The sequence below is a fragment of the Scomber scombrus genome, chromosome 18 (assembly GCF_963691925.1).
Source record: "Scomber scombrus chromosome 18, fScoSco1.1, whole genome shotgun sequence".
Lineage (NCBI taxonomy): Eukaryota > Metazoa > Chordata > Actinopteri > Scombriformes > Scombridae > Scomber > Scomber scombrus.
The window spans coordinates 16082892-16104311 of NC_084987.1; the positions used below are offsets into that span (position 1 = coordinate 16082892).

Sequence of the window (21420 nt, forward strand, 5' to 3'; positions counted from 1 at the left end):
TAAGCGCGTGCACGTGTGCTCAAACGCCACTGTAACGCGCATTTGGACTCTCCCGCACATGCGCAGAGTGCCGCTTTCATCCACGTGACTACATGTAGCCATTCAGAGCCGCGGTGCAGTGAGCGCGCACGGGCTCGTGACCGCGCACGTTCACTCAAATAATTTAAACGGGAACGAGTACGTGCGCGTACTCGTATTCTTTGTGTGGCAGCGTAGAGAAGCGCCAAAAGAGTGACCATGGCAGATGAAAAACCAAAGGTGAGCGTTACTACACGGTTTAAAAAATACCTGTTTGTTCCACCGGGTCTGTGGCATCGGGGCTCATAGAACAAACTTACATTTCCACATTTTCTGTTTTATCTTCTCTAAGTTGGCAGCTTACAGCTCAGCTCCCAGCTAACGTTATACCTACTTTGATAGAGACCGGAAGGTTTGTGCACGCGCATCCGCAGGCGCGCAGATCGCTTTCTGCTCGACCCCTCACAGCTGGGGCCTGCAACATTAAGCAACTTCAACTTGATCCGGCTCTCTCTAGGTGAGCTGGCTTCACTGTGCTTAATATTGGCCATGCTCGATGTCCAGGTATCACTAAACTGGCCATCAACTAGCTGTCAACTTTTCCTATCCAGTTACGAGCGCGTTCATGTGAAAGAGGCGGGGTTGTTAATTATGAGCGACATCATCAGGACCATGAATGAAGTACTGAATATGATATGAGATGAAACCGTGATAACAAGTACCTGCAGAGAGCTCCTGTTTCACGTACAGCAAAAAGTCATATTCAACTAAGTGAAATGTAAACCACTGCATGCAATCATACAATAGAATCAGAAGATGTAGAAATGATATATTACTTAAGTACAACAAAAAAACTTACTATTTTGATGGACAATTAAGAAACCATTGTTAATATGCCACATTAAAAAATAGTGATGCCAGCCTGTTTCTGCTACTGAAGCAAAGAGTGGAAAAGTATTTAATGACTTATGAAGTCTATCTGAGCTAATTAACAGCGTGGTTATTATTTTTCTATTAAGACATGCTTTTGTTTTCATCTGCAGTCATCACACAGGTGTCTCATGTTATTCATTAGTAGTAGTAGCTTTATTGTCACTGTATTGAGGGTCACAACTTGACTCTCAATACAGGGTCATGTTGTGACCTGAAACTTGAGACATAAAACATTAGTAATCTATAATATAAAAAGCAATATAAAAAGGTGCAAACAGTAGCAATGCTTGTTGTAACAGTACGCTATATGTAAACAATTGAAACAATTTTAAGGCACACAGGTTATATAATTACACAAGAGTTACAAAAGAGTTTAATAATATAACCTGTGAGCCTTTAAAATTGTTTCAATTGTTTACATATGGCCTACTGTTATAATTCTGACCTGCAGGGGTGTGAGAGTATAAAATGACAGCTGTCACTCCGATGATGAAACAAACTGTGCACAATTAAAATGCACCTAAAATCATCATTATGTGTTCTGTATTGTAACCAGTCTCTCTGTTTGTTAGCAGCTCTGTTTTAAAACCAGAGTGAAAATTAAAAGCCTGGCTGATTAATCAACTGATTAAACAACTAACTTCCCGTGCTAACCTTTTTTTTTTCTTTCTGCCTCTGTCCTTCAGGAATCAGTGAAGACAGAAAACAATGAACACATAAACCTGAAGGTAGCAGGTCAGGATGGATCTGTAGTACAGTTCAAGATCAAAAGACACACGCCGCTCATCAAACTCATGAAGGCCTACTGCGAGAGACAGGTGGGCAAAACACTGTGTCAGCACACAGCAACCATCATTGACTGATGATGATACAAATTAATTTCCTTAACTTAAGGGATGCTATTGAGGGGCATTTGGGGGAGTATAATTACAGTTGAATAGACCTTTTTAAACACAGGTGTAAGAAATAGCAAAACTGCTGCATTGCAATTCTCACCACACACAGACATCAGTCATTTTTCTGTAGGATGTGTTGGTTATGGACTGCTCTCTCTTGTGTAATTCCCACTAGCTTTAATGTTCACCCTCAGTTGTGTGCTTGTTGTGATATCTAGCTCAGTCTCAACCCCTAATAAAAATGTTGAGAATAAAGAATACGTTTTAGTTTAGTTTTTCTTTGATTATAACGTATTGATCAATGTTTTTTAAAATATCAAATGATAGGAGTAATGCTGTCTCCTACACTGAAAACAGTTCCCCTGCCTTAATAGTGCTGAAGTATTGAGATTAAATCTGCTATACTTTTTCAAAAGGAACTGGCTCCTTTAGCTTTTTAATCTTTTTGGACAGGATGAAAAGGTGAATTACCTCCACCACAGGCCTCTCTCACAGCCGTTTTTTTTGACTTGTCATAGCAGGAACAGGACAGGTGCTATTAATAACATTAACGATGGCCCCTCCGTTTTATTCAACCGTGCCAGTAAGTCATAACAGTTTGACAGTGAGCCAGCGTGCATGATACCAGCACCCTGAAACTAAAGAAATTAAATTGAATTCAGCTGTCATTAACGTTATTATTTACACTTGTGCTTTTTCTGCTGTGACATCTCAAACCTCCAGCATGCAACACATCTACTCTGTTATTGGATTTATGGATCAGTGGCCATATTGGGAAACTCATGCCATCATTTCCTCTTGTAATTTCTTAACAAAGCTCCTGTTGCTCTCGTAAAGAGCACAACTAATAACATTAATAATGGTGCATTTCCATTTAAATGTCCCAGTCGGCCATGCCAGTCAGCCCAGAGCCCGTTTCACCAAATCTGCAGCATGCAAGCTGCGACATGAAATAAATCTCTCTTGTGTTTCTTTGGATGCCTCTAACAAATCAAAGTGACGCCATGCTAGTGATCCATGTGTGAGCAATGCCAGAGGACTGTCAGACACTCAGACATTTTTCTGCAGTTTGTGAGTGATAATTAGGTGTGAAACAGAGCTCTGGCACCATTGACAATCTGCATGTAAACAATACTCTCACAGTTTTTGTGAAACTGGAACTGGCACACCTGAATGTAATGAAGCCATTATTAAAGTTATTACTTACATCGATCGTGAAAGGGCTGAATCAAGAGCAAATGGACTTCATCTATTAATTACAGCTTAGCTTTTCCTGCCATGACATGTTAAGATGTCTGCCATTTTAAAAAAAATTAAAAAGAACTAGAGTTCACTAGAGTGAAATGTTTTTGGCATTGGAGAGACCTTTTTAGGCATTAATATTGATCAAAGAACCTCATTTACTGGAGTAGTCTCTTTCCAACTGCATACACAGTGTGGAGCGAGGCTTATAAGAGCTATGTTGCTAAGTTACGCTGCACATCATATGGAAATAATTATTGGAATTACTTGATGGTTCAGAGCAACAACTTTTAAGTATGCACATGTTTATTCTCATTTGAAGACAAAAAAAAGGCTATGATGAAAGTATATATATCGTCAGCTTTATCACACTTATCACCCATGCACTCAGTGACCGGTCAAAAGCTGACTTTTGTTTGACAGATTTCTAAATCATGCAAGCAAACAAGTAGTAGTCTGGCCAATGTAAAAGTGCAATGTGCCATGTAAAATATGTGATCAGAAAGTGTTGATTTTAATATGACATGAAGACTTTACTTGATTGCTATTCACTTAATAGTACGATCATGTTTCAGTAAGATTGGTGAAACTGCAGTTGACTTGCATTACTTCTACCGTATTCGTATAAAGTTGATGCATCATACAATATATATATATAAATAAATAAAAAATGATCAAAGGTTTTGCAGTATGCTCAAAGGTCAAAACTTGGAGCGGTGGTTTAAGTTTAAGGAAGCGAGAAGGTCATCAGTTCAATCACCAGACCGGCAAGATGAGTCAGGGTGAGAAAAGTGAAAAAGCAGCATTTGCTCCTCCTTATTACCACCACTTATTTAACCCTAACTGCTCCACTAGAGCTTCTCAGTGGTCAGCAAGTCCGACTGTGGTTGTACTAGGCAGCTTCCAGGTGTGAATGTGATCATGGTGGTCCTGCAAAGAGAGGCCCCACTTAATGAAATAAAGTGAATAAATAAATAATAAATGAATAAAAGTCAGATAATGCCCTTTAAGAGTCATTCATAATGGTCATGTTGTCAGCCATTTTTCCTTTTTAAAATCATTCACTGGCTGTGATCTAGCTGTGCTCTACAGTTTTTCCCTTCTTCTCACAGTTAAAACACATCTTCTCAGTAACTGGACACATTTACCTCTTTATCATCCCCAAATCAGCTTATCTACTAATCTGTCTCTAATTTCACATGTTAATCACGAAAGATGATTCATCTTTTATGTCAGCAGAGCTAAATCACTCCTGAAGTTGTCAATCACCAGGCCGCTTGATATAATTGGATGTAGGAATGTTGACTTATTGAAATGAGTTAAAACTGGGATGACTGCCAGTTTGATTCTGTCATCTTGATTGCATGACTTCAACTACAATCCCAAGGTTTGATAACTTCTACATTTTGAAATGAAAAGTTGCTTTCATGGCCAGATGTGATCTCACATCTTTCATTGAAATCTCAATGTGACATTTCTCTTTATCTGAAAGTCAAATAAGAGTTCAGCTCTCTGGAACAATGGAAACCAAATGACAATATTGTCTATTCACATTTTCAAAACTGCAGTGAAAACCAGATGTTTTCCATTTCCTTTCATTCACGGTCCACTGCAAGAGACAGTATAGCTCATTATTTTTCTATGACCCTTGAACTTCGGCAGGCGTACCTTTTAAACAAGACAGTAGATGCTTTAAATTAGCCTTCTTTTCTTGGCTTTTTGAATACTATTCATACAATAAACTGCGTTGCTCAAGCTGTATCTGACAGCAGATAAAATACAACAAATCTCCACTACAGTATAAACTCGTGAAAAAAAGTCAATTGTATTTTTACAGCCTTTGTCTTTTTTGTTCTGCGTCTTATTTGATTTGATTATTTATAGTCTTTGTATTATAAAATATTATTATTTCTTTATTGATCTGTTATGTGTTTAAACATTTATGATTTTTCTGACTTTATAATGATCTTTTTAAATGTGCCACAAAAATAAATGTTTATTTAATGTTAATTACACATATAATTTTATAAAGTCCGCTATAGTTAACAGTCCATCAGTTCTGTCAGTGAAAGAAAGGAAATTAGCATCAGTCATCAAATTTTACATGAGAAAAATACACTATCATTGTAGACTCTCACTTTCAATTAAGCAGCAGTCAGAGCTACTGACGTGACATGAACAGGGCAGTATTCACTAAAGCCGCAGGCCTTCTCTTCACACTTTTCTCTCTCTCTCTCCATTTCTCTGTGTGAAATGCTCTTAATTGCCTCCGTTAGGCTGTTAAATGTTCAAAGCATCGGTAAAAGTCTCCTGGCTACAGCCTGTGTAACGATGTATGGCAAGAGATGGGGATAATGGGGGTCTTTGTGTAGACAAATGAGTGGGCTCAGGCTTCAGATTTACTACAAAGATTTGTAATGTGTTTCTTTTCTACAGGGACTGTCGATGAGGCAAATAAGGTTCAGATTTGATGGACAGCCAATAAATGAGACAGACACACCATCACAGGTGAGTTTGAAATCTTAAAACGACGAGTTTAGCTGCGAACAACAAGTCACTGAAATGAGCAGTGTCTTTAAAAATATACTTTCACTGAGCATCCTGTTGCTTAACATACCTCATGCGCTTCCACATGCCTCATCGCTTGTGCAGATGCAACTGTAGCATCCTAATCAAGCAGGGTATGTGGATTTCATGCATTCTTTTTATGTCCTTTGATGGGCAAGATTATTTTAGTACTTGATATTCTCTTTTTTTCTTCTCCTAGACTATGTTAAATACATCTTATGTTGTGAATGAGAGAACTGTGGTATACGCACAATGTATCCAATGCTTCACCAAGTTTTGATAAATGCTACTGTAGGACATGCAGGCGCTCACAGATATTATGCAGACAGAAAGTTAAATATACAGAAGATTGTCCCACAATGAGCATGTGTATAGTAGGAATGTCTGTAGGCTGAAACATGGCCCACATCTGGGGCTGGTTTCATAAAGGAGGACTTTTTAACTATAGCTTAGATCTAATAGATAGACTTCGGATAGACCTAGCTCAAATGTATCTAGTTCTTGACTGTCTTAAGCACAGTAGGGCTTCTTTACCATGAATTCTGGGCAAAAACACACATAGTTGTTTTTTCTTCAAATTTGACACCAAAGTTAAACTGTTACAACATTTCAGTGGGAGAATGTTGTAACAATACAAAAAACTTTTTTTATTGCCAAATTGTACTGCCACACACACCTCCACCAGAGCTGAGATGCTGTGGCTTCTTCCTGTGGCAGGACTTCCTCTGACTAATCTGTCAGGCCCTGGATAATTCCCTTGGACAAAGTCTGATGATGTCCTCACTGTTGTATGTTTATTTCCAAAATAAACAATTTCCCTTCTCATTACCCGCTCTGCAACATTGTTCGCAAACCATAAAAAGTAGTTGTTACAACCCCCCCCCCCCTTTTTTTTTTGTTTTGTTTTGTTTTGTTTTGTTAATATAAATTGGCGCCACTGGTCAGCAGGTATCACATGGAAACATTGTTCTTAGTCTTTAGTAAGCATGAGGGTAAAGAGGCTAACTTCTCAGTTTTTATTCTTGTGAAACTGTAACTTGCAAAAGACTAATCTTGAATCAAATTATAATAGACACAACAATACATCAATCATTTTGAAAGCAGCACTGTGTCTTGTTGCAGTTGAGCACATGCTGTCATGTGAAGCGTATAGCATACAGATGCCTGTCAGAAACACATCAAACAGGATTTTAGTTGGCATGTCCTCTAGCTTACACTGTAGACAGATGTCAATATGTAGCACTTGCCACAATTCAAAGCTGGAGGAGATATTTCATATTATTGCAATGCTGTGCAAGCCTGTCTATGCAGACCATGCTTATCACAGCCAAATACAATGTGAAGTTTTGGAGACAATATTGAGATTTGCCACTTAACTTAAATTTGTTTCAATTATACTGTTTTTGTTTTTGTGTTACTTAGACTTTTTGTTTAATAAAGCCAAATCATCTTTGAATTAAATTTTAGTATACATTAATAGACAAAATGCAGATCAACTGGCTATAAAAATATGAGATTCTGCCAGACTTCCAGCTTTTTGAAAGTCATGTGACACGTTTCATCTTTTTTTCCTCTTAACAGTTGGAAATGGAAGACGAAGATACAATTGATGTGTTTCAGCAACAGACGGGAGGCCTGATTTAATCAACCACATGCATCACCACTTTCCTCCTCGACACAACCAACCTTCTCGACCTGTGACACACAGCGACTGCTTCTTTGCAACTTGTCCTTTTGTCTCAACAGAATTCCATGCAGATGAAATGGTAATTTCTCTGCTACACATAACTGCTGTATAGTATTTTCATTCTTTCCCTTGTTACTTTTCTGTTTTTGTACATAAACCACATCCAGATCACTTTATGTTCAGGTTTTGTTTATTCATGCTATATTGTAGTAAATGTTAAGGACTGCCCTTCCCAGTTTGAGGGGCTTGTTTAAGGTTGTGGACAAATAGGACTGGTGATGGAGTAAGAATAAATAAAACTGACTTTATTGATCAAATGTTGTTGGCCTGGGCTTGTTCAGAGTCCAGCGAGTGTACTATTTTGGGACAGGCTATTAGTGAACAGTATAACCAGTTTGGGAATTGCAAATGTCTTCTGGTTTTGGATCTTCTGAAAAAAAATTGATTTTATACATTTTTATATACTAGTGAATGTGTAGAGAAATGTTTTGATCAAACATTTAACTAGGCCAAGCTTCAAATTTTGGGAAGCCTGAATAGATGTTTCACTCCGATAAACATCTGTATTGTCTATTAAGATGCCTGTTAAAATAAAGCTATTGTCTTTTTCCAAACTTTCCAAACTGATTTTTGTCTCACTGTCCAGTGTGACTGTTTTGCCTTTTTCTTTAGCAGAAATAATATGAATCAGATGTGTTTGACTATGGCATATACAATAGCATAAATCAGGATTGTCATTTTGCTGCCTATTTATTTGTTAAAGTCCCACTCCACTCAAATATGTTTTTTTCTTGTGCCTACAGTTGAATATTGGAGCTTTAGTGTGCAGAATGATAAGGGAGAAGTGTGGATGCCATTAAAAATGCCCTCCAGACATGTATTTAAAAACACTGCTTGGATCAGCCATGTGTGTCTGATCTGGTTTTTCCACAATAAAGTATATTTACCACTTCCTTAAAATGGTATCTACTCTTTCCCTCATCAAAAATCCCAGAAACTATAAATTTGCAAATATATTTAATTTCAGAGGTTGAACTACTGCACACAAGATGTTGCCTACTTCATGGTAAAGTTCATCCTCAAGGCTTCAAGTTTCCATTATCACACTTTTAAATTAAATATTGGACCATGATTAGCTTCTGAACTAGGTCCTTACAACTGTAGGAACAAGAAGGGGGAAAACATGTTTTGAGTAGTGGGAGACTTTTAAGGATTTTAACATGGCAATTAAAGTATATCAGATACACATTAATATTCAAAAGTAGAGTTTTTATATCTATCTTAAAACATGTCTGGAGGGCATATATCATTACGCATGCACAGCAGCTCGGCGAGCAAGATGGGACAGCATTCATTTAGGTGAAATATTCACATTAATTTGATTTATGGGGGGAAATAAGAGCAAGAACATTACAGAGACTAGTAAGTTGTGCCCGGGTAACCTGTTGCCCTGTTGCAGTGATGTAGGGATGTGTATGTGAAAAGCCCATAGCCTATGTAGTTGTATAACTTGTATGTGGGCATATGTTTGATAAGCCACTTTAATACAATGAAGAGCTGTAAATGGGACATTATGTATATTATTCCTGTTATCAGTGTAAAGATTTACAGATTATGGGCCAAGCTTGGCTGTGTGATGATGGTACAGTCATTATATTTATAGGAGGTCTGGACTAAAACAACATGTGCAAGGAATTACAAAGGGAGTTTTCATTTTCGGTAACGCAAAAGTCTACTACTACTCTAACGAGTTACTTTTCTCAGAAGGTAATGCTGTAATGTAACTAGTTACTTTTTAATGGAAGTTGTAAATATTGTAAATAAGTCATGATGTGGACCTTATTTTGAACACACATGGGCGTACAAGGTTACAGTACAAATTAAGCCTGTGTCACACTTTTGACTTTTTTCCAGGGGTGATTTTAGACCCTTTTTAGGGGTGCCTTAGCCCCCTAAATTTGATCTCAGCACCCCTAAAAAATAAATCAATTGTTATTGTATTTTTTTTAACACTTCATAGTCTGACTTTTAATACAAGTTTTATTAGGAACTGAGCCCCCCTTAAGGTCTGATCCTACAATCGCCCCTGCTTTTTTCATTAATTAAAAAAAATAAATGTTATATTCCAAAATCTACATAAAGTAATCACTACATTTTCAAATGAGAGATAAATCTTGCTTTATAAGAAATGATCTCCCTTATAAATCACGTCAGTGTCCATGAAAAACACCTGAACTTAGATTTTGGTTGGCTTAATAGGTACACTTACCCTAACAGCTGAAAACATTCCTTAGAAAAGTAATCAAAAAGTAATCAAATGCAATACATTACTCGGATTAAGTAATTGAAATAGTTACATTAATTATGACATTTGAAATAGGGTAACTAGTAATCTGTAACCTATTACATTTCCAAAGTAACCTTCCCAACCCTGCTCAGTGCTCACATATGAACAGAAAGTAGTCCTCGAGGATGTGGACTGTTCTGTCTGATCACTGACATGAAGCAGAGAGCTGCCACCGACAACAAGAGAGGCGAGCTCTGAGTTTCTGTCCAATGAGAGAGCAGTTCCATGATGTTCTGTCCAATCAGAGCGGGCCAAATGCTGATGGGCTGGGTCTCATGGGCTGGCACCGCAGAACCCTCGGATCTGGTGTTGGTTAAGTTTGTCAGTGTCGGGTGGAGTCAGCGTCCCGTCGCATCTCTGCGGGGAAGGAAAGGAAGGAGTAGAATTTTTTTACTAGTTTTTCATTGTCTATTTCTTCACGGCAAAAGCGCCGATATCCTCCATAAAGATGACAACGACAACCAACTTCCAAGGAGTGGAACCTGGCGCAAAAAGCAGTTCTAGGTAAAAAAGGAGCTGAGATCATTTCACGGAGGAACAAAAGAAGTGGGATGCGGGCAAGCCTCTCAGCTAGCAAACGCCTCTTTTCTGCTATCTACTATTAGCCCGCTGGTGGCGAGCGAGGGATTTTTCTGGATTTAGCTACTGTCACATAGTCTTGCTAATTAACTTAACCTTATTGGGTGACTGATGCGCTATATAGCCTTTAGCTACATTAAGTTAGGTTAGCCGCTCTGGGCTTGGTTGAATAATTAGGCATGCAAGTTAAAGAGAGAAAAATAACTTCCTTGACTTTTTTTCCTCTTTTTCTTTTTTGCTTGTTTTTGGGAGACATGGACAAAGCTATCAACTGTCTGTGGCCGACTACAAAATAACTTTGTGTAGCTCAATTCACAGCCCTTCTCCTGTGCTCTTTTCCAAATGTGCTGTTCTGTATTGTTACACCTTATCTATTAAATGTGGAATTTGTAGCATTTTTTTTTCTCAGTTGAAGACCAACGGTTCAGATCATGAGCTAAAGTCCAGATATGCGATTGATTGCAGGAAGACTTCCAGACTAGACTCGTGTCTGCATATGTCATTATCAGCCATTTGCTTCATCGTTGGATCGGGCGAATTGAAGTTTAGGGAAACTCAGATAATGTCCATTTTGTGGCTTCAATATATGTCTGCTCTATTCCCTACGTCTAACCTACAATATCTGTTAAATTTTCAGTTTTAATGAGGTAACATCATATAGAGGACCACTCATCCTTCAGGCACGCAGTCCTAGGTTTCCTGTAAGTAATGCGTCTCGTCTGGATGCATTCCTCCCCCTTTTGCAGTGAAAACAATGCAAAGATTATTGCTGCCTCAATACTGGGGAAGGATTTGAGGTCATATAAACCAGATTCTGACTAAACCCGGTACTATGTATCAGTCTTTGCTGAGTGAGCATGTCAAATCTCGGTCAATCATCAAGCGTTTTGAAGTCGCAAGCTGTTTTCGGATGATGCGGGGGCTTGGGTGGGGGATCTGAGCTAGCTAAGCCTGTAAATCTTTCCTTAGCTCTTTGCTCTTGCTCCTTAAAGCCCCTTTTTACGAGCTGATAGTCATTTCTGCTGCCGGTCGAGCAAAGAGATCCGTACAGCAGCAATCCAGCAGCAACTTGAGCAGAATTAGGCTAAAATCTTAGTAGGCCATCAAAAGCCTCCCACCCTGCCTTATCAGACATGCCATCTTTGGCTCTGGAGCTAAGCTATATCTGCCCCTGCTCCACCTGCCTGAAGCTGCCCCCCCAGCCTCTAACAGATAATGCCATTTCATTTTGATATTATTTGCTGTTTCATTCTAGGGTGGGGTCTGCTGCCAGGCAGCTAAAAGCCTTTCCCCGTCGCAATCCATGTGGAAAGCATGAGCTCATCCTCTCTGGCCGGGAGGTGAAGTCTGGTTTAGGCATTACTGTCACAGCCAAGTTAGATGGACACGAGTGTGTATACAACAATTGATTGAGAAAAAACACAGCAGTCTAGTCCACACTGTGTGGATTTTTCTCCTCTAGTTGCTTTCTTTCTAGTTCCGCCTCGAGAGCCGAGTTGTTTTTTGGCCTCCATCTGCCTGGCCTGGCCCTCAGACAGCTGCTCAGCGTGTCAGCTGGTGGCTTGTGGGACTCTGAAGAGAGGACAGTTTGCTGGAATAAAGAGGGAGGGGTCCAGCAGGGGCTCTGCAACCACATCAGTTTCTGCCTTCCACCCCAACTGTCCTTGAGCAGGAGAAGGAAAAAAGTGTTCCCCTGCTCGTTATTGTGTCCCTTTTGTTCAGCTTGTGGTGAAAGGAATGTTGGTAGACGTTGTTAGGGTGGGCTTTGTTTATCATTGCATGCTGGCTCAGTATATTGTGCTGGAACAGTTTATTTATTAGGTGACCTATATTAGCTGCAGAGCTCTGACTTTTCACCTCTGTGTAATGCTGACCCAAAAAGGGGCGTCGAATTCAATCTACTAATTTAATAATGGGATGACAATGCTACCAGGCACGGACACCAGCCTCGCGTGTGTCATTGCAAAGGAATCTGTGCTGAGGAGAGGTAACAGCTAGCTAACAGCCAGCTAACTGATTATATGCGACTGGAGTCAGCTGCAGGGCAGAGATTGTGACTGTCTGTCTGTCAGGCTGACAGCCGGGGCTTAGAGAGCGGAGACCTTGCTGGTAGCTAGTATGTTTTGTGTGTGGTATGTGTATGAAAGGGGTAGGGTGGAGTATAGGCTGTAAGTAGCTTGAGGCGTCCTCATGTTTATTTAGCTATTGATTTTTTTTTTTCTCTTTTGCACTGTGCAGCTGATCGGTGGTATGTGACATGGAGGCCTTGTGTTTTAGTTTGACCTAAAGAGAGGAGGATGGGGCTATGGTGGACAAGATGTCAAATAACTTGCATTATAATCCTTCATTTGTTGCTCTTCAGGGTACTACGACCGCCAGGCGGAGACTCCAGTTTCAGCTTTGGCACAGATGACAATACAACACCCCAGCGCAAGAACAAGATGGCCTCCAGCATCTTTGCAGAACCTGATGACCCCCATGCTCATCGGAGGAACAACCCACCCAGTAATTAAATCTATCGCATTTGACATCAGCACTAAATGAATCAAAGCTATAGCTTTGATCTGAGTTGATTAAGAAGGAAGCATTGACAGTGGTTTGAGTGTTGCACTAGGGCTGGGCACACTTTATAAGGTCTTATGTGTTGGCAATGCAAAAGGAGACTGAACTACCAGAAGCCTTAAGTAAGCAAAAAGCACCACAGTATTAATTCTTCTAAGAATTCTTGAGCTAGGAAAAGATACAAACTGGGGTGTTTTTTTATTATTTTTTCCATTTAGGTTGTCAGAAAGCACATCCCATCAGTGCAGTAGCTAAAAGGCCCTGGAGTACTGGGATAAGGGTAATTTGAAGCTAGGCTTTGTTAAATGGGAATGAGGATCAGCCCTCCATGGAAAGAAATAAGTCAGTTAAAAATGTGTCAATTGGTTAAATGCGTGGCCTTGTATAGACATGAGGGATGTTGTATTTCCAGCACAGGAGGGGAGCAGCAGGGGAAAAGAGACCTGTAGATACAGCCACAGAGGCTTAAGTGAAAAATGAATATAGTCTTGCATTGTTGTACCTGCCGGTATGTTTAGATTAATATAGGTAAAGCTTTAGCCAAACATAATTTACTCTTTGGTATGCAGTATGCTTTACTGCCTGTAATGAAGGAAATGAAGTTTTTTACCCAGCTTGTCAGTGTTTGGTTAAGGCTCCAAAATTTGATAAAGTGCGTAAAGAGGAAAATTCAACTTTTGCAGCAGTACAATTCCATTTCAGCTCAAGGCTGAAAAGTAACTCACAAGCCAGCAATCACATGTTTTCACACCAGACACTTAGTGGAAAACCATTTACATGCTGTATCAAATTTTCCGGCTATGTGCAAAATGAAAACTTTATTCTAAACACATAACTTCAGCCCCGGACATCTACAGCCAGCAGCTGCTGACTCCAGAGCCTTTTCCTGCCTGCATTGTTTCCCTCGGGTTTAGGTTAAGTTCATGGGAGCCTTCTCACATTCGTCCCACTAACGGATACAACTGGGATGAAGATATTCGCTTCTGCCTGAATGAGCATGGTTTTATGACTATAACAGGTGAAATAAGCATTGTGTGATCTGTTGTCTGGCCTTGTTATGAACTCATAGTGCAGATGAACAGACCTGTTTTCTTTGGCATGCTGCCATTTGTAGATCCTTTAAGTGGGTCAGATATGCCTTTCATATGTCCTGAGCGTCTAGAACAATGTCTGCTTGGTTGTGAATACTGTCTTACAGTATAGTACATTACAGTATGGTGGATAATTATTATAATAAGACGGCCTCTTGCAACTAACGTTTTGGAACACACTTTGCTTTTCTGCATTCTTTTTCTACAAAATTAGAGGCACAGGAAACACAGGCAGAGGTGGGAACATGCACTTAAAGTCCTACCATGGACTGAAGCAGAAACATGGCATTTAATGCTGCCTTTTTTTTAGTTTTCTTATCCCTGATGTCTAACAAACATGTTTTTCATGTTTATCATTCCTCATAAATCATTTGCAAAGCCAGTTTTTGTTTTAAACACTTAAAATCTTGCATTTTTAAAATCCAGATTTTTGTTATGAGCTTGCAGTCTTGTTCTTCCTGTGCTGGCGCATTACAGCACCTGTAGATCACTGGACTAGTTTGAAACCATTGGCAGCACTATGCATTGGATCATGTGTGTGCATTTGCACCTTTGTGCTCAAGTAGAACAAAATCAACCAGAGACCCACAAATAAATCACTGCTCCATAGACCTTCCAGAGGTCAGAAACTCACAGGGTTCCTTAAAGTAGCATCTGAGACCACTCAGCCACCGAGAAGCCTAAAGTCTCCAAATAGACTGCTCAAGTCAGCTTATGTTGTGTGTGGACATTAAACAAATTAAACTTCTATTAAAGTCCTGTTTAACTTTGAATAATCCACAGAACAGTTTCACACAGTATAATTCCTCTATTTAAAGTAGTTCCAATGAAAACATTTCACACCAGGTCTGTGGATGATCCAGAGTAACCCAGGGCATTATTTTCTTGAAAAACATGTTGCTGTTACATGTTTGTCTTTATCAGTGGAATTATACTCGCCTAAATAGTATTGGGGTGGTGACATAAAACCAAAATAATCAGGGCTAAGGAAAGGTTAGGGTTAGGAATGCTTTTTGTAAATTTGGGTGAACAAACTGGAAAAAAGACATGTTCTTCAGAGAGAAGTACATTAAGGTGTCAAGCAATTTCTTCTAATAGTTGGTTAGGATATCCAAAACCTTTATAATGAGAGTTCTGAGTATGTTGTTTCAGCTTTAATTGTATTGAAATATGCTAATAGTACGTTTATGTTGAAACAAAAGCATATTTTTCTTCATCCCTGAACTTTGGCAGGTTTTTGTCAGGATTTTATGGGTTTTCAGACACCAGAGCTGTTGGTTTGTTCAGCTTTTATCCACTTGAGGAACTCTCTGAAATCAGAGAGGAAGCCAACACCTCCAGCAGCAGGATGATTGCTGTTCCTGTTTTTCGAGCTTGTTGATCGGTCATGTCAGTGATAAACATTTAAATCATGGTCCTAGGAGATCTATAAGATTAAGTGGAAGGTTATGTTTTGCAGTGATGATAACATAATGCATCACTCTCCGGCCCATCAGTCTACTTTAATCCTCTTCCATTTGCTTTTTGTTGCTCCTGTCCAGAGAATTGATCAGACCCAGAAATGTGGAGCCAGTAATGAAGGAACTGTTGTTGAGCGATCGAGGCTCTCAGCAGTGCTGATTCACTGTACTCCATTAACAACAGTGACCACTCCTGTGTGTCTTTAGCAGCCATTATTCTCTCATGACAAAGACAGTCTGTCCCCTCCCCGGCCCTCTTGGCTAGAGCTGTTACCTTATGTGGCTTTTGTGAGCACACACTGCATCCCCACAGTGGGCCAAACACTCCGTTTAATGCCCTTTCTGCTAAAGGAGAGTGCAGCCACTACAGGGTTATGTGAGTTTTGGCATTCAGGTTGTCTGCCTGGAAATGTTCCATCGCGTTTCTGTGTCTGTTGCAGCGGCCCAATCGGATTTGCTGATGTTTCCTGTTGGTTTTCAGTGATTTTGTCTCATGTTATTGCAGTCCAATTCCTTCATAAAGCTGGTGTTTTGTCTCAAATCTGAGAAGATGAATCTTGCGGTGAGCTTGGGTTAGAAACCTTCGGGTCTAGTGGTGGCTTTGTGGCTAACTGGATTAGTGTCCATGTGGTATGACTCTGCTGCTTTGAAGCCTGACTCATGTTTTGTCATTTGTCTCTTCTGTTTCCTGTCTAGCTGTTGGCCTAAAAAAAAATGTATTTAACTATGACTGCTAGGGCTGCAACTAATAATTATTTTCATTATTGATTGATCTGTTGATTATTTTCTCAATTAATCATGAATTGTTTGGTCTAAAAAATGTTGATCACCATTTCCCAAAGCCCAATGCACAACTTAAAATATCTTGTTTTGTTACCGTCATAGAGGACTAAAGAAATCAGAAATCTTGAGTAGCTTGAACCAGATAACTTAGAAATGTTTTTCTTAAAAGTAACTTTAAAACATCAAAACAGTTGACGATTTATTTAATAATTATCAACTTATCAATGAATGAACTAATCATTGCAGCTGTAATAACTGCTATTCTTTTAGGCTCACTAATAAGTTTGTTTCTGTCTGTCTGTTATGTTCCCAGCTGGGGAAGCCGCAGGGACCCTGTGCGGAGAGCCATCTGCCCCACTAAGGAGGTGCCAGCAGCCTCTTCTCTTCCCCAAGAACCCCCAACCGGAACTGACCACCATCCACAATTCTGGGGCAGCCTTGGTCTGGAACCAGAGACGAGACGTATGTCTCATTTAATCTGACAGGGGCTGTTTCCAAAACAGAGCCACAAGACTAGTTAGAGGCTAAAAGGCACACAACCATAGATTATGTATAATTCTAAACAGTACAGTGGAAAATTTACCGGGGGATTGATGGACTTTATCCAGCTATTTGAAACGGACCCAACATTTTGTTTGATAGAAATTCTCCACTGACATGTAATCCCTGCAGAGGTTTAGTTTTTATTCTGGGAGTGAGCCAGTCCTCTGTGCCTGACATGACTGGAATTTTCTAAATGAGCAAGTTAGACGCAGAATAAATAAACGCTGAAGTGATAGTGATCAGTGATATTATCAAAGAAGGTAGTGGTCAGTTTGGTAAACGTAGGCATGACCTACTTATCACAAATACAAATTATGTCAACTCTGTGCAGGGTTCTGTATTACCACAAATGAAAATCAATAAAATTCAGATAATAGGAATACAGGGATAAATAGTTTCATGTTTCAGTGAAAAGTCACTTTGGTTCAGTGAAGATATTTGATATTGTTTATCCTGTTTTCGTTGTAGGAGGAGAATGGCCAAGAACCAGCAAACGATGGTGAGTATCCTGAACTCTTCAGCTGTTTATAAAGAGACTTTCAAGTTTCTGTCACACTTTTACTCTGTTTAAACAGCAGTGCATGACTTAGATTATACAGTGACACAGTAAATAGCTTCATGGTACACTATAACAGATAAGGTCATTCCTCTCCTCCCTACCTCTACAAAATCAGACCGTGGTGACCGATATATGTTGTTTCCCATATACTGATGACATACCATAATTTTCTTTTTTCCAACATTGTAGTACACGTGTTCCCTTTCTAAGTCAACATCACATGATGTCTTTGATGTGGTTTTTCTCCTGTCATGGTAGCGTGATGGTCTGTCTTAAGCAGCTGTTCTTTGATGGCAGCCTTCACTTAGTATGAAAAGCTTTTTATTAACCTCCAGGTGCAGGTCTGTAAGAGTGGCTGGCTCCTCAGATAATGGAGGGTTTGAACGCACATCTCGAAGAACATTTTAGAAATTTGTCCTGCTTTTGAATATGATTGGAATGTGTGTGCAGTTTTGAAGTGTGTTTATATATGTGTAATAATGTTTTTGTTAATCAAAAATGAGTCAGCTCTCACAGAGAGCAGGGCAGGACAGCAGTGAGTCCTGTGGTGGAGACTGGAGTGTTTTGTTTTGCACACAGTGGAAATATGTGACTGTGTAACTGCGATATCTGTGGCGCAAGTCCTATAAACTTATACTTACTGCAGTTGTCAGTATGGACCCTCCACTCCCTCTGATGTCAAGCAGAGAATATTTAGCAGCTGGGTGAATTGTTCTTCTTTTTTTTTTTAAATCGGTTTTAAAAAAGTTTGTCCTGTGTTTTTAACATTTAAGTTAAAGTCCTCTTCAGTTTGCATATTCTGCAGCAGGTCAGGCACTTATGGACAATGAGAGTCTAATTTTTCAGCACTGAGATTTTTAGTACAGAACTGGATAACATTAAGTACTTTTGAGTACTTTTTACTGCCTTTTCATGGTAATTCGCTTATACATTTTCACTTCTAAGCACAAAAAAGAATCGCCATCTTTTACCATAAATTGTCAAAATGTATTCAGTTTGGGGTTTTTAGATTTCTGGATTGTTGCTTTTTGTTTTTTCACTGTTACTTAAATATCAGCCCGTTTTATGCTTTGGATTAACATGTTGTCTTTTTGTTGCATCTGTAGATTATCCTGACAATCAGGAAGAGGAGCATGACGATCAAGTCCACGACACGTCACAGTCCTCTGCCCCATCGGGAGGTGCCAATGCTGCCTCGGGCGGCCGAAGAAACCCACCCGGTGGCAAGTCCAGCCTCATCCTGGGTTGAGACCACTCCATTTTTTTTTCTTTTGTTTTTTCATTCGAACGCTTTTTTTTATTTTTAAAAAAAAAGAAATGCCCTCTCTTCCTCCTCATCCACCTGTCACCTTCTTCCCTATGTATTTCACATGCACTCATGCTGTCACGTCCATGGAACCTCTCCCTCCACCCTCAAACCTTTTGTTTTGATCCTTTTTTCTATTAAAATAAGAAAACTGTTGACAAAAGCACTTTATGTATCGCTCCTCCCCACCCCACCCCTCCCACCCTGCCTCGCATTTCAGCCCATCCTGTAGTGCATCGCGCCTGCTGGGAAAGGCATGACGTTTAGCTTGTCTCTCATTCTTCCCTGTTGTAAATGGTAAAGGAAAAAATAATAAAGATTTGATGCGTGAATTTCTAAATACAATAAAGATTGATATGAATTTCTGTGACTGACTTCTGTTTTTTTTATGTAGTGATAGTATAGAAATACTGGATCACACTTTCAGTATTGCAGTAAAGAGACCTATAAAATCAACAGCACTGTTTTTCCTCAGTTTCTATGCACGTAAATTGCTCAACACGTAGAGCTGAATGTTATTTATGTACAGTGAAATGGAGCCTGAAGACTGCGGCCGTTGAGAGCAGAGACAGGCTCTGCGATTGGAAGTGTGCCCAGCCAAAGTAATCGCCAAAGCTGCTGCCAAACTCTGTCAAAAGAAAAAACTGCACTATCTTTTAAATGACATCATACGGCAGATATTTGGCTCCGTTTGCAGCGTTTCTGATTTAAGATAGGTGTTGTGTTTTGCTGAAACACTTAAAAAGTCAGTTTTCAAAAGGTGATGTGATTCATGCTAGATGTGATGTTACTTATGAAACATTACCTCTGATAGCACTCCTCCAGGATTGCTTTATTTGGAAATACTTGTCTCAAGTCTGAGTCATTTTAACTTCTTAAGCGCCATTAAGAACACACAAAGAGGACACAGTACACCAGTGTTTCTTTAGCACCTCTTGTTTTGGTTTTTGTTTGACATTTCAGACTTTTCCAGCATTGGCTCTTTTTATAATTGCACATATTTGGTTCGCAGAGATTTATTTATATATAACAGTTAAGGTGTTTGGAGGTGTTGCCTGAATAAAACTACACATATGATAGTGAATCATGGCTTTAAGTAGTAAAATCATCTACAACCTTTTTTGACATACATAACTAACCAAATTGGAGGTTTTTACGTGACTAATGAAGTAAAATTTTACATTTACAACATATTGCTGTTGTATTTGAAGAAGTTTGTTCTGCTTTTTTTTTTGCTGTTGTATGTTTTAATATTGCCCTACTGAAGGCTGCAGGTCATTACATGGTAACACTGCACATGGTCCCAATAAATTATTACTGCTACTTTGAACTATAGAAGGGATTTTTGAAATGTGGACATCCACAATTGATGGATTTTATGTACAGTACCAGTCAAAACTTTGGACACATTTTATCATTGATGTGAATGGGAAAGCGTGTCCAAACTTTTGACTGGTATTGTATGTTACCCATCCTGTTGCATATATTTGACTGTTACACTTAGTGACCGATAACTCTACATAATCAACATATTTAATAACTTTGACTCTGAGATATAAAAACTGACTGAGCAGTGAGGGGTGATATTAAGAGCCAGTGAATATGTTGTTCTAGTTAATATGGATGTTCCAGTGATCGTGGCAACAGATTCTACAGTTTAGAGCCAGGATGCAACCAGTAAACCATTTCGAGACTTGTTCAAGAGCTGTATCCAAACAAACGGGACGGAGAGCTCACAGTACACTTTAACGAGGTCAAACTTTTGTCTGTTGTAAACTCCAGTCACTCGGATTGAGAGTCACCAAGACTTTGACATGAACGGTGGTGGTGTATTGTTGATTTGATGGAAGTAGATCATCACTGTGTGGGATAATTTCTGTAAAACTGAGCCACGCTAAAGCTTCATTGAGTCAATCTTTCAAGGAGTTCTAACACTGTTTTTATAAATAATGAGAAAAGACAGCAGTGAGTAATTTGACAGGTCATCTACATCATACAGTAGGTGCATTTCATAAGGGAGACCTGATCAAAAGTTCATAGTAGTTTCAGTGGCTTTTCTCTCTTACTCCTGAACTTCAACTTGAGCCCTCTTAGAGCTAAAATCCTGCAGCAGCAGCCTGTGAAGAGTGCTGGGGCACGGCGGTGTGTTTCAGCCCTCATCTGCCGCGAAAGGCATGCAGAGGTCACTTAAGATCAGGAAAAGAACTTCCTGCCCTGGAAAGATGCCAGGATGTTGGAGTGCAGTCAATGAAGGCTTGTTTTCAGTAAGTGCTGCACCCACAGGGAAAGTCCAGTGCCTTTCATTATACCTTAAGACACAGGCTCAGGAGTGGGCCTGGATTCCTAGTTCATTCCTGAATCTTCTGATGCACGTATGACCTTTGTAAATATGCAATGTTGCTCCAAAACAATATTAAACTTTATACAGCAGTTTGTCCTGAGCAGCTTATCAGTAAAACTAATTCTCTTGCTCATCCCCCGATCATCCTACTAATCTTTATAAAAAGACGAGAGATTACCATTTTCCTCCCCCATGGCCATATGCCAAGTTATTTAACTGGTGCCTGTCATTAATGTTTAACCACCCTTGCTCATTTGCAACTTCAATCTATTGACAGGGGCATTATTATACCACGCACACTCCAGATGAGGCCATGTGTCTCCCGGGAGATATCCGAAGAGGAAGACAATATGTGAGCCTGGAAACGGCTAAGGGGAAATGAGGTGAGTCAATACTCCCATTCAGTCATGCAGCACTGACTCAGCAAATATAGGTGCCCCCAAGGAGGATGATACAAAGAAATACATAATTGAATATGTTGCTCATGTTGATACTGTGAAGAAAA

At 39.5% G+C, this 21420-nt stretch overlaps 2 protein-coding genes across 2 annotated transcripts; both read left to right on the plus strand.

Moving 5' to 3' along the window:
- The first annotated feature begins 195 nt into the window (after window positions 1-195).
- Window positions 196-8265, plus strand: LOC133999822 (small ubiquitin-related modifier 2-like). Its single transcript, XM_062439140.1, has 4 exons — window positions 196-258; window positions 1638-1769; window positions 5526-5597; window positions 7239-8265. Exons 1-4 carry the CDS (start codon window positions 238-240, stop codon window positions 7299-7301), a joined length of 288 nt encoding a protein of 95 aa, XP_062295124.1. The 5' UTR covers window positions 196-237; the 3' UTR covers window positions 7302-8265.
- A 1744-nt stretch (window positions 8266-10009) lies between these two features.
- Window positions 10010-18926, plus strand: LOC133999546 (jupiter microtubule associated homolog 1-like). Its single transcript, XM_062438762.1, has 5 exons — window positions 10010-10195; window positions 12633-12775; window positions 16480-16628; window positions 17178-17208; window positions 18375-18926. Exons 1-5 carry the CDS (start codon window positions 10140-10142, stop codon window positions 18515-18517), a joined length of 522 nt encoding a protein of 173 aa, XP_062294746.1. The 5' UTR covers window positions 10010-10139; the 3' UTR covers window positions 18518-18926.
- Window positions 18927-21420: the final 2494 nt, after the last annotated feature.

Bases quoted from the DNA above. Each gene is read 5' to 3' on its own strand.
- LOC133999822 (XM_062439140.1), top strand. From the start codon at position 238: ATGGCAGATGAAAAACCAAAG. The intron at 1,770-5,525 runs GTGGGCAAAACA...TCTTTTCTACAG, and splicing joins AGGCCTACTGCGAGAGACAG to GGACTGTCGATGAGGCAAAT. The intron at 5,598-7,238 runs GTGAGTTTGAAA...TCCTCTTAACAG, and splicing joins AGACAGACACACCATCACAG to TTGGAAATGGAAGACGAAGA.
- LOC133999546 (XM_062438762.1), top strand. From the start codon at position 10,140: ATGACAACGACAACCAACTTCCAAGGAGTGGAACCTGGCGCAAAAAGC. The intron at 10,196-12,632 runs GTAAAAAAGGAG...GTTGCTCTTCAG, and splicing joins GGCGCAAAAAGCAGTTCTAG to GGTACTACGACCGCCAGGCG. The intron at 16,629-17,177 runs GTATGTCTCATT...TTTTCGTTGTAG, and splicing joins TCTGGAACCAGAGACGAGAC to GAGGAGAATGGCCAAGAACC.